General features: G+C 35.1%; 1 protein-coding gene across 8 annotated transcripts in view; it reads left to right on the top strand.

Moving 5' to 3' along the window:
* SBF2 (SET binding factor 2) overlaps nucleotides 1-13,049 on the top strand; it is a 287,512-nt gene that overhangs the window by 223,559 nt on the left and 50,904 nt on the right. For all 8 annotated transcript variants that reach the window (XM_072863651.1, XM_072863648.1, XM_072863649.1 and 5 more), the window contains 8 exons: nucleotides 3,702-3,872; nucleotides 5,467-5,729; nucleotides 6,982-7,154; nucleotides 7,420-7,493; nucleotides 7,882-8,077; nucleotides 9,288-9,415; nucleotides 11,754-11,929; nucleotides 12,860-13,005. In XM_072863651.1, the coding sequence (XP_072719752.1) occupies nucleotides 3,702-3,872; nucleotides 5,467-5,729; nucleotides 6,982-7,154; nucleotides 7,420-7,493; nucleotides 7,882-8,077; nucleotides 9,288-9,415; nucleotides 11,754-11,929; nucleotides 12,860-13,005 (1,327 nt within the window). The remainder of the gene's footprint in view (nucleotides 1-3,701; nucleotides 3,873-5,466; nucleotides 5,730-6,981; nucleotides 7,155-7,419; nucleotides 7,494-7,881; nucleotides 8,078-9,287; nucleotides 9,416-11,753; nucleotides 11,930-12,859; nucleotides 13,006-13,049) is intronic.

Genomic DNA, 13,049 nt, shown 5'->3' on the forward strand with positions numbered 1-13,049 from the left:
CATATAGTCACACATATCAAGTCTCAAATCTACCTTGTGTTTTCACAAAGTGTAGAATGTAATTCATTATTTTGATATGGGTAATGTCTGTTTCATACTTAATTTGAGAGGGGAGTGTTTGGGGTTTTTTAAGTGTCATTAGTCTGTTGAAAGAACTCAGCGTCCTTTGCAGAAGTTAACTCATTTTCTGTTGGTTATTACAATTTACACCTCAATGCTCATTTAAGCTATCAAACAGACAGCTTTAGAATAAGGACTTTATCAGTTCAGAACTATTTTTATTATTTTCTTCTGGGGTCTTTTTTAAGCTGACAGCCCTTAAATCCTCCCTTACAAGTAGGAAATTCTTTTGCTGCCTCCTACGTTCATTCTGTCTGGCAGAAATGAATTATTGGGGCAGGGAGAAAGAGCATAAATATCACTATAGTTTAGCTGTCCTGTGGAAAGATAGGTGAAGATTTGTTTTATATATGTAGTTTTGCTTGATGAAAAACATTGAACTACTGTTTTACTTAAATTGGAGAAATCCCGAGCAAATTCCTTTGCATACAACAGTAAACATGGGGGCCCTTTTGATGTATTAGCTTAGTTTCCATTCTATTCAAATGGGCTGACTAAGCACTCCAGGGTAGAGAATATGGACACTGCAAGCTTCATGGAATGCTTATATTTGTACCAAGGGTATTTTTAATCCATGGATTTTTGACTGCATAGGAGCAGCAGTGTGTTTCTTAAGGTTGGTATTCATATTGCTTTTTTACAGACAAACTAACCAAAACAAGCTGAGAATCCAAAGTGATTTTGCCCAAAATAACTGGCAGAGCTGAGCCTGGAACTACAAGTCCTGACTTTGATTTTGTGCTCTGGCCACTACCAGGTTTTGCCATTTGTTTCAACACATGCAGGTGATGAGAAGGGTAATGTTTACGATCACTTAGCTTTTTGATGGATTTTCTTTCATCCTTTTGTAAACAAGCTATTTTTATTTTGCCTAGGAGTTACTGTCAGTGTTGACTTATGTCGTCATATTTGAACATTAATCTCCATTGTTTAAAAATTGTGCTTTGTACATGACTGTTAATGGTTTTAAATTATGAGCACAGGAAGAGCATCTAAAAGCCCCTCAGTTTTTCTGTCATGTTTGTCCCCATGTGAAAATCATTTGTTTCATTTTTATTTCTGTAACACTATTACTGTGGACCCAAGGTTATGAGTTTAAACTTTCTTTTGGGTTTGTGCCAAAGATCACTCCCTCTTTACCTAATTTACACAATTACCTGATTTGGGCTGAGGCATCAAAGGCAGCTGGACAGGTTGATAGGCAAATCACTCCTTTGTGTGGCATTCACTACACAAATTGGCATGGGTTAACTATGCCAACTAGCTAGGCTTGAACAGACATTTACCTTTTTCTCTCTCCTCTGTCTCTCCTCTTTCTCTCTCCTCTCTCTCCTCTACATCATACTCCCTTTTTGCATCTGTATCATGACTGGGAGTTACTGTCAGTGAAAAAAAGAAAGAATAAATCAAAGTAAAAGTGATGATATGGCTTTAGCAGTAACTGTAGCTTTCAAGATGTGTTGTCCATATTTATATTCCATGATTTACCTGTCATCCCCATTCCTCTGTAATACAAGTTTTGAGCATCTGGATTTTGAGTTAGGTGAATGATGGGGCCAGATCCATTCTGTGGGCGCTGTGTTAATTACCACAGCTGAACAAATTAAGCCATTGTAAGCTAGCTGTATACACGTCTGCCAGTGGTGAAAGATATGAAATGCGTACAGATCTTAAAGAATAAAGATTACTGTAAAGGAGGTAGCTTTACAGGAGGATAGACGTAGTCCTTCTGTATATGTTTTGTTTTAACATTTTCTTATTTTTTGCAATTCAAAGGCTCAATTTCATGTACAGTTAGTTGTCCTGCTAATTAACAGGCTTGACATCTTCATAAGTTAGTGTATATTTTGTATGCCTGAGATTTTTTCAAGGGATGCCCAGCAGTCAATACAAAGATCAGTAGGAGACTATTTGAGCTGTCCTGTTCTGTGATTTAATAGCTAGATCAAGCATGGGAGCCATTACTGTGTGATCAGTTATAATTTCCTGTGAGCTACCATAAACTGCATCACAGCTGAAACTTGGGAATCTGTTAAACAAACCAGCTGTCTTCTGTTTCAATCTGTATTGAATAAACAAAGTCCCATTTAATGTAATTTGAATCTTCCACATGTTTAGATTTCTTAACAGGTTACCAAGAAATTTTGATGAAATTCTGCATGATTAAATGAAAATTACATTTCTCACTTTTTGATGGTTAATTGCAAGAAGGTAAATTTTAGTAGCATGTCACATATCATTTCCTCAAACATACCATGTCAAGAACCTTGTCTTTGATAGGGAATGAATACGTGGCACATGATCAGAACTTTTAGTTCATGATGTACTTGGAAGAGCACAGTGTGGAAAACACAGTTCGAAGAATTGCAAAATCAGAAATCTGTAAACCAGACTTTAAAATTTTCAGTTGTAATTTTCTAGCATTCCACTTGAATGCCTGGGTGCCTATTAAGGAAGTATTATATGTACTGGCTGTTGTGTACAATTGTACAATTATAAATATTAAATCAAGTAGTATTTGTGCTCTACAGGACAGTGGTTTACAACATAATCATTAAAGTAAAATTTAACTTCTGTATGTAGTGTATATTTCAGGTATGGGTAGTATTCTGAGTGAAAGTCATTAAATGAGGCATCCAGTAATGTACTTTTATTCTTCAGTTCTACTGTAGAAATAATCATAAGCAGGCATTTAGATTACCTGCTTCTTTGCTATATGCAGTATACAACAAATTTTTCTGTGGCCTTTTTTCAAAAAGTAAGGAAGTATGATACAAGATTTCATTCTTCATGATTTGGGTCATTGAAATAAATTTCCTTTCATTGTGTGTGGTTATCAAGAATATTAAACAACTCACTGGGAGACAAGTGCCACCAAAATAAATATACCTACTTGAAAAAAATTGTGCATTCATAATGAGTAATGCTGTAACAATTCTGGTTTTGTTTGAGACCTTACAGGGATCCAGATCCTTGTAACTTCAAAGAACATACCCCATTTAATGATCTTTCAAGAGCTGGATTTGGGTCATACAGCACAATAGATAACAATGAAGAGAACAATTTATCTAATCTTCAGTCGCAACAAATGCAGCGTATTGGAAGGACTCAGTTGCGATTTACAATTATTTTAAATTTCATTACTGTAGTTCTGACTTTTAAGTAAGATGAGAAATAATTTTCATCTGTTTGAATCCTGATTTCTATGTTGTAGGACTAGGTTATTAAAAATACTATATTTTGTTGGCAACAAAAATCTTTTATATTAGAAATGTGTTCTGTACTATCATCACAGAATTGTTCCTCTTGAGTCTCATTTTTCTACTGTGACTCAAGAAAGCCATGCCTTTTACTGGCATTAGACTTGTATACAAGCTTCTTGTATGTTAATTTCTTTAATGGCACAAAACTGAAGATAATTTCTCTTTCCTATATTGCAGTACAAAAGATGTTATTTATTGCATATTTCAGTCTGTACAACTGATTTGACATATATACATTTCAATACTCAACCCATAGCCTTTAAAGGAAATTAAATAAAAGGACTAATTTGTCAGTTTTGCATGGTTTTTTGCTTTCAGAAATTAGCACCTGGAGTTAGTCAGTTTGCTTACACCTGTGTACAAGACCATCCTATCTGGACTAACCAACAGTTTTGGGAAACAACCTTTTATAGCAACGTGCAAAATCAAGTTCGCTCCCTCTACCTTACAGCCAAAGACAACAACCATGCAGTACAGTTGAGACAAAAGGTAGGAGAATATATTAAAGTAAATATCAAGGTAGTATTTTTATTCACATTTTAATTGTCTCCTAAGTTATAGAGAGCTAAGTTATGGTTTCTCCAATTTGACGTATTTTTCTTTCATTTTTCCCATATTAGCATACAGTAACACAAAAAATAACAAAAATTTACATTTCTCTGCAAAGCATTATAACTTGATGTTGCTCTTGTGATTTTTCAAACAACCACTTTTTGTATAATTTTCCACACTAAGGTATATGTTTTTGCTGAGAATAGTAACTTATCATATAGCAATGTTATAAACTAGTGACAGTTCTATTATATGAACAACCTAAGCTAGCAGCAGTTCTAGTGTCCAGTGTTAGACTGGACACTATTATGAAACCCTAGGGTGGTTTCTGTTGAATGGCACTCAGTCTGCTTTATTAAAATCGGGCAGATCTTCCAGAACACAAATTGTCTGTGTCAGTAGGAGGAAAGTACGTCTCTAATGTAAAAATGAAAGTATAATGGGAAGCCTTGCAGCATGCTAAAATAAGATTTTTTAAATTTTCTTTTTAAGAAGGAGCACATACACATAGTAAAGAGCCATTTGTAATCTCTCTTATGTGAAAATATCATTATCAACTATGTCACTAAAAAGTGTATGCTACCCAAAGTCATACAGCATTGTAAAGAGAGGAAGTAAAATGGACAGATACTCCCAGGAATGTAGTCAGAATGAAGAACTGAAAAGGCATGTCAGAGATATCAAGGATAAAGAGAAAAGGACTGTGGGACTGTGTACAGGGAGCCCCTTCCAGTCTGACCCAATGTAAAGAAAAATGTGAAGAATAGTAGAACTTACAAGGAAGCATCTACTTTAACTCTCACATGTGTTTATATGGAAAATTAGCTCAACTTTAACTCAGTATGGAAAAAACATTTAAAAGATATCTAGTCCTTTAATAATTTAACATCAGGCATTAGGTCACTAATATGGGCTGCCAGATTCCTTTATTCTGATTTCCTCAGGGTATAATATAATTTGACTATGTGCCATCTACCTAGTTTTTTTCAAGCAAATGCTAGAATTGGACTCCAACATGTAAAAACATGAATGTTTCAGCTGGTCTGGAAACTATTTATATAAAAGCTTGCCTCACCTGAACATCCTAGGAATTGGGAGAATATCACCTGCATCAAGCAATGAGCTGCATGTTATTTCTCAATCTGATTTATGCTTGTTCTTATGTAAGCTAAGTGGATAAGCTAAGGAGAGCAGCTGTATTAACATCAGTAAACCACTCTAAAGAAACATGGAAGATCATATAGCATAAAAAAAAGATCTAGAAAGAAATGATGCTGTTTAGATCTGGCTATATTGTGCTACTTGCATATTTCAGGGAACTGTCTTCAAAGCTCAGTTACTGTAATCATAACTCTCCTTAAACCCTACTGAGTTGTAGTTATTTCCTTTTTCTTTTTAAATTAATATATAATTTAAATAACTGAAGAAGTTTAATAAACAATTTAATAAAGTTTTGTTTAGACGTTGTTTTTTAAGTTATAGCTTTATTATTTCTTCTGTGTCTTTATATTTCTTTCTATATGTCTTCTAGGAGAAAAATTCTGTAAGTCCAGACCAGGATAAGACAGCAATGGACCTGGCTGCTGAGCAGTTGCGATTATGGCCAACTCTTAATAAACAAATGCAGCAGGAGCTAGTCCAGAATGAGGAAAGTACAGTTTTCAGTCAGGCAATTCATTTTGCTAACCTCATGGTCTACCTGCTAGTACCACTGGATACAAGCAAGAACAAGTTATTGAGAACATCGGCTACTGGTGACTGGGAGAGTGGAAGTAACAGTATTGTCACAAACAGGTAGGTACACAAGTTCAGTGGTAATCAGTCAGGACGGGCCACCGTTTTCAAAAGCTTCTTAGTTTTCAGGACTTATTCTGCCAGATTATTTCAGTATCATCTTTTCAAGTTCATTAATTAAGGAGGGCAGAAATCTAACATGACTCCTCTTAAATAACAGAATTTAATCTGGAGTAATTTACCACCATTTAAAGGAACATAAAAATTTTGTTGTCACAGTAAGAATTTTTAATCCAGTAATGCAAATGTTGAAGACAAGCATAGGGTATGATGAGAAAGAAAATAGCAGCCCAAAAACTACTCTTGTTAGTTTTTATATAATTTGAAAAAAACAGTATGAACCTAAAATCAATAAAACATTTGTATAGCATCCATAAAAATCACAATTTCTGTGCAGCAGCTGCAAGGAAGAAAGGCACTGAGATCATAAAAAGCAAGAGGGCTCAACGACTGTGGCAAAGGTTAAATTACTAAGGAGTCAGGAGGAGTATAACGCCACTTACATTCCCTAGCATGCAAATCCAGGACATTTCATAACAAGCCTTCCTCCCTCTCTATTTATTGTCTTCATTATCACCTATGATCTGTCAGAATTCCCACCTGATAAAATTGTAGAACACTACATGAGAACAATGACATCAAGTAAAAGATAGGCAAGCTATCAGTATCAAACTCCCTATGGCTACTCATCTCTGCTGACTAAACACCGCTAAACTCAGGCATTAGGACATGCTCAGTAGCCAGGTTGCAGTATATGTTACAATGGCCCTTAATATTATTATAGGAGGCATTTTTAGACATTAAAAGTACGTCTCCCACTGACTTGCATTTTCTGTCTGGTGCACAAAAAGCTTTTCTTATGGTCTTTTTAGCTTTTGAATGCTTTGCTCTGCAACCAAAATATTAATTTAATGTATCTTTCTGTATGTAACTGGATATTTGTTTACCATGAGTTGCAAATAATATACTTGACTCTATGAAGAGAAGACATAGAGCTCACTTCCAAGCAGCTTTTTTTGTCTCGTGGGCCTGTCTGCACTGGAATCATGGAGGGAAGGTTCTCCATGTAGTTCTGATGTGTTAATGACAGTGAAAATACAGTGTAATTGTGGTACCAGCATATGCTTTTAGCAAGGTTTGTGTATTGTAACTAGAAAAAAACCCCACAGCTTGTCTGTCTCTAGCCAGGTATCATATGTGCATCACCAGCTGAATTTTTCACACTTGAAATTTCTTTTATTTATGTCCATAGTATTGCAGGCAGTGTTGCAGAGAGTTATGACACTGAAAGTGGGTTTGAGGACTCTGAGAACAATGATGTTGCAAATGCCGTTGTACGCTTCATCACCAGATTTATTGACAAGGTTTGCACAGAGAGTGGAGTTACACAGGATCACATCAAGGGTCTTCATTGCATGATACCAGGTAAGAACTGTGATAAAGAAGTGGTTTGTAGTCTTTCTTTTTTCCTTTTTTTTCTAGTGAGAGAAATGCACTTTTTAGTTTAAGTTACTTTCAGTTAAGTTAGAAGGTTAGATTTCTTTTCTAGACTATAATTGCTGTTGAATTTCAAATAATTATTCTCTTGATGTTTAAATTTGAGAATTTCAGAATATCACAGTTTTAATTAGATTACGGCTTTCTCTTTCATATTATGTGAGACGTCATTTATGGTATTACTGCCTTCCAGGCATTGTAGCAATGCACATAGAGACCCTGGAGGCTGTCCATCGTGAGAGTAGGCGGCTTCCACCAATACAGAAGGCAAGTATTATGAAACATATTTGTATTCTTTACAAGTATTAGAATCATGCAATTTAGTCATCTTTTTTTCCCCTTCATAACGTTAGGAGGAAACATCAAAACATTGAAAGAAAATTTCCACCAGTGATAAATAAAGTGCTTGGCTTTGGTCTCATGAAATATGAACTTATGAAACTAGTAGAGCCAAACTTCTGATCATAAACAAGCTGTTGCATGCCCACTGTTTTTGAGACCCATTTCTTTTAGTTGAATCCAAACTCTGTCTCCCTCCTTTGGACTCAGTCTCGTAACAATTTGTTTTGAAGCTTGTTAAGCCAAATATTATAACTAGACTGAGGTATTACACTGATATTGCTGTTACACTTACACTTTCATTTATTTGCATCAGCCCAAAATTCTACGACCGACTTTACTGCCAGGAGAAGAATTCGTTTGTGAAGGTCTCCGTGTGCTACTGGATCCTGATGGCAGAGAGGAAGCTACAGGAGGACTGCTTGGAGGTCCTCACATCCTCCCTGCTGAAGGAGCTTTGTTCCTTACCACTTACAGAATTATATTTAAAGGCACTCCTCATGATCAACTGGGTAAGAAAAATTAAACAGTGTTAACTGTGGTCCTTCAGATAGGCAGGACTTTGAGCTGGCCTATCCACCTATTCAAACATCAACATCAAAATGCATATACCTCACAGTATAATTTTTCATGTTGATGAGATAAGAATAATCTCTTAATATAGGTTTTTATCACTAGATATGACAGTGATTGATTTTGATTTGGCATTTAACTGAACTAGAACTTATTTCTTCAGATGAGGCATTAGGTGCCAAATGTTTGTTAATTCCTGCATATTGGTAGATATTTAGAGTACTGTCTTCAGTAATTTATGTAAAATAAAATCATAATATATACTTGTCTTAGAGGAAACTTCAGTAGACTGTCACATAGTATTATGGGCTTTTACAGACTACCTAAAGTTGGAGACAGAAAATAAGGACGTTCCTGACTATACTTCAGTAATTTCCATAGACTTTTTGTTTTGAATGGACGAAATGCTTAGTATCTTTATATCTCAGTTCCATCTGTAAAGTTGGTCTAATAACACTGCTTTACAGAGCAACGTTTGTAAGTTTCTTCACCACTAAGAGAGAACATATGTACTGTGTGAGATCTGCAGCTTTCACTACCCCTAGCTTTTCATTAAACAGTTTTTTTTCAGTCATTGGAAGTGTGTTAAATGAAAAATATTAATGAGTTGGTATTCTCCCTAAAATGATTATTAATAAATTCAGTATTCTTTTTCATATGTAACGGAAATAGCTTTTCTGAATGATAAATTTTCATATTTTGACATCTGCCATTTCTAAGCAGATTGTCATTCAGAAGTATAAATTTATTGTGGAAAGTTCATGGTCATATGTAAAGATATCAGTGTATATCATTTGTTGTTTATAAGTTGTATAAAGCAATATGAAATTTGAATAAGCTTGAAACTGTTTCTTCACCCCCTACCAACCTAGACTTTGGGGGTGCATTTCCATCATGTAGAAAGACCCAGAAGGAAAGAGAATATTTTTCTAATCATCCCAGCGGCAATTAAGCAGAAATTCAGATTACAAATAGTACGTTAGGAATTTACCAACTTCTCAGGTATGTTGCCTGAAATTAATTCGGTACCGTTATTTTCATGTTGCTTTGTGCTTACTCATTCCTATCTATTCAAAGTACAATGTGACTAAACCAGATCTGATTCTGTGATCTAACAAGTATCTGTAAATACAATTTTATGGTCCTCAGTTGGAGAGCAGACAGTGATCCGGAGCTTTCCTATTGCATCTGTTACGAAGGAGAAGAAGATCACTATACAGAACCAGCTGCAGCAGAGTATGCAGGAAGGACTGCAGATCACTTCTGCTACGTTTCAGGTAAAAGGAAGTTTTGTAAAAATTTATGTGACAACACAGCTCAAAATACTTATGAGCAGCACTTTGTCCTAATATTTGTGAAGAGTTCAGTTTTCTGCCCTGTAAAGTCAATAGAGAATGCAGTCTTCTTATAGAAACCCTGGCGTTTCTTGGCCCAGTTGATATTTACGGAGCGTTACCATTTTCATGTTCGCTTTCACTCCTTTCCTCACTTTTCTATTTTGGATCCAGTAAAGGGCTATTTTGGGTCCAAAATCTCTCAATATGAGTAAGTAGAGGCCTAGGCAGGCCAGTGGAAACATGCTTTCTCTCTCCTCCAGCTACACGGAATGAATATGGAAAAGCTGTAAATATTGCTTTCTTCTCAAGACTTGTCACTGTAGCAGCTTACTGTAAAAATCCATGGCAGAAAGTCATGGTACATCTCACATGGAAGCTGCACTTGCAGGAATCTTTAGGGTAGCCACCACTGGCCAGGACCAATGAGTGTCCGTATGACTTGCACAGATCCTGGTAGTTTCCTGACTTCTGCACAGATCCTGGCGGCTTCCTGTCTGTAGGATCCCCCTCAGTGTGTTCAGCAGAAGCATGTACTGCAGGGTGATTGACAGAGATGGACTTCTAAGAATTAGGAATCATTAAGTCTCTGAAGTCTTCCCTAAGTGTTTCTTCTTGGTGGTTACCTTAACTGTGGTCAAACCCTAAGAGATGGAAAGTTGAAGGCAAAAGAATTTTATATCATGGACTGAAAGTAGACTGCAATACTTACAATATGAAATACTTTGTTGGGTTGGCTGACTGCAGAAGTATATTTTCATTGAGAACAATAACTCTAACATTTGAAAAAGTACTAAAATAGATCATCAGCATTCTACTAGTTCCTTACAATAATGGACATTATTTAGCTAATCATCCTTCAATATCCTATTCAAAAGCATAAAATTAGGAATACAAGTGAGTAAAACAACCAAAAAAGAGTTGCTCTTGTGGACTTTTGAGAGGACTTCATGAGGACTTTTATTTTCCAGAAATCTTTTTACCAGAATAGTTAGCATGCTTCAACGATGTGCTAAATACAGACACAGCTCAGTGTTTTTAGTGCTGGATTCTGGTCAAACATCATCTTTGCTTTTGTTTAGCATAGTTTTGTATTAGTTTATGAGAACAAAAACAATTAGCAAACAGTTTACTTTCTGTTCCCTTTGTAACAGCTAGAGTTCAATACAGGATGAAATAGCCCCCTCCTCTTTGTTTACTAATTATGACTTTCAGAAGATTTTGGCTGCAGCTATGCTATTTAATGTCTTTAAAACTTCAAATCAGTGTAGCCCCTAAAGATTTAAGAGCTCCTTTCAAGGATGTCCTAGAACAACAGAATTATTTGTCATTTGGAAAGTATTTACAAAACAAATGAAATTAAAATGCAATTATGAAATCCACCTTCTAGATGGCAAACAATAGACATTCAAAAGGTGTGTAGGTATGCACTCAGAAATAAAGCTCTAGGATATTTCTTTGTTTGCTTTTTGCACATTCCTAAAGTTCTTTTGGGCCCTCGTACGGATTCCCTATTTTCTCTCTCTTTTTTTTTCTTCTTTTTTTTTTTTTTTCCCCCCCCTCCTTGAATTGCTGACTGTCATCCTTTTGGCTGAGGATGATGGGATGGGATCTATTTTTTTTTTCCCCAAAAAACTTTTCAGAAAACATTTTTAGTCGGGTGGATGGATCAGTGTTGAATAACACACGGTTAGTTCCTTTTTTAAGGGTCAAATTTCACTATTACATTTTTATTATTAGCAGTTTTCTATACTTTGCAAGGTGAGGCAAAAACTGGAATGACTAAGTAATGGAAGTATAATGGTGGTGACATATAAATGCTGAAATTGTTGGTTTGATGAGAGTCTTTGAAGTGCATTACCAACCTTAGTTCCCAGTATATGGGCAGAGCTGGCAGAGTATTTCCAAGCTAAGCTGTCCCATGTGACTAGTATTGGAACTGTTGTAGACATCTTAGTGCCAGCACTACTACTTGGATTTACCAAAATATTTTGTGTTTGATATTATGAGAATTCCAGATGCTTCTTAGTGAAAATACCTTAGTATTAGGACAGAAATGTAAAAATTAAATAAAAAATTAATAAGCTGTGTAATATCCCTCAAAATCAGTAAGATATATGTACATGTATTTGTATGGCATACAGATATATGTACAAATACATCTGATGGGCATAGTACTGCATAAGTATGGGAATTTTGCTAATATATTTTAAGATTTTTAAATTTCTTTAATTCTGTAATTTTTTTTCAGTTTCTAACATGTCATGTCTTTAATATGCAGTTAATTAAAGTAGCATTTGATGAAGAAGTCAGTCCTGAAGTGGTGGAAATATTTAAGAAACAGTTAATGAAGTTCCGTTATCCTCAATCTATCTTCAGCACTTTTGCATTTGCAGCTGGGCAAACAGCACCACAGATAATTTTACCAAAACAAAAAGAAAAGAACACTTCATTCCGGTATAGTCATTCTTCTTCTTTTATTACTGATGTTCTTGTTTAGTATTAGTCAAATACATTGAACAATCTGACAGCTTTGCAGAAATGCAGATCATTCAAGCAGTTTTCAGGAAAGTCAAAATAACTGATTGCTATTCTGCATCTTTTTATATTTACTGAATAAAAGGTAGATTAGTGTGATATACGTGTCAGTTTGGCATAGGAATATATTATTTATCCAAATTTCTGGCTGCAGTAAATTTGAACAAGCATCTCATTACATTTTGAAACACACAAAGTAAGTAGCATCTTCAGCTATGCAAACTATGCCAACATAAAAACCAGATGTCTTGTTTATTACTTTATAGGTTAATAACCTAATGTGGGTTAGAATTAATTTTACCCTTAGTACAGTCTGTACAGTTGTCCTAGTGTTTTTTAATCTAGAGTTTGAGCTTTGGGTCCTCTTTTGAAGTTTATGTTATACATTAATTTTTACTAGACTAGACGGATAATTAGTCTGTTCCAGAGTGATAGTTCCTGTGATTCTCTGTTGATTATTGCATTGTTGACACAGGAAAGTAGAATCCCAAGCTAGTCATGCAATCCTAAAACTTTAAGGTAATTTCTATCTTTCCTGCCTTTACTTTGTCAACTTTGTAGATTTATCACATGGCTAACAAAACAAATACCTAAAGAAAGATGATGGCTGCTTATTCATTATCATTAGACATAACAGACACAAATTTATCTCAAAATAATAAAATTTGTGTTTAAAAATTAATATAAGAAGTCATTTTTCTGGAGGGTATAATTTTTGTCATTACATTAAATGAAAAATTATGAAATAAATTTTATTTGGATAAGTGGGTTCTTCATAAAAATCTGTACGTGCTATTGGGGCAAATCATATGCATCTTTCTAAACATTTTTGTTGCTGTGAAATTATAGTACCTTCTCAAAAAGCATTGTGAAAGGAGCAAAACGTGCTGGGAAGATGACAATTGGACGCCAATATTTATTAAAGAAGAAGACAGGCACAATAGTGGAAGAAAGAGGGAATCGCCCAGGCTGGAATGAAGATGATGATATCTCTGGTAATAGTAAAACGTTTTTTTCCATGTTGGTTGATAAGTCTATC

The sequence above is a fragment of the Ciconia boyciana genome, chromosome 6 (genome assembly GCF_034638445.1).
Source record: "Ciconia boyciana chromosome 6, ASM3463844v1, whole genome shotgun sequence".
In the NCBI taxonomy this organism is placed as follows: Eukaryota; Metazoa; Chordata; class Aves; order Ciconiiformes; family Ciconiidae; genus Ciconia; species Ciconia boyciana.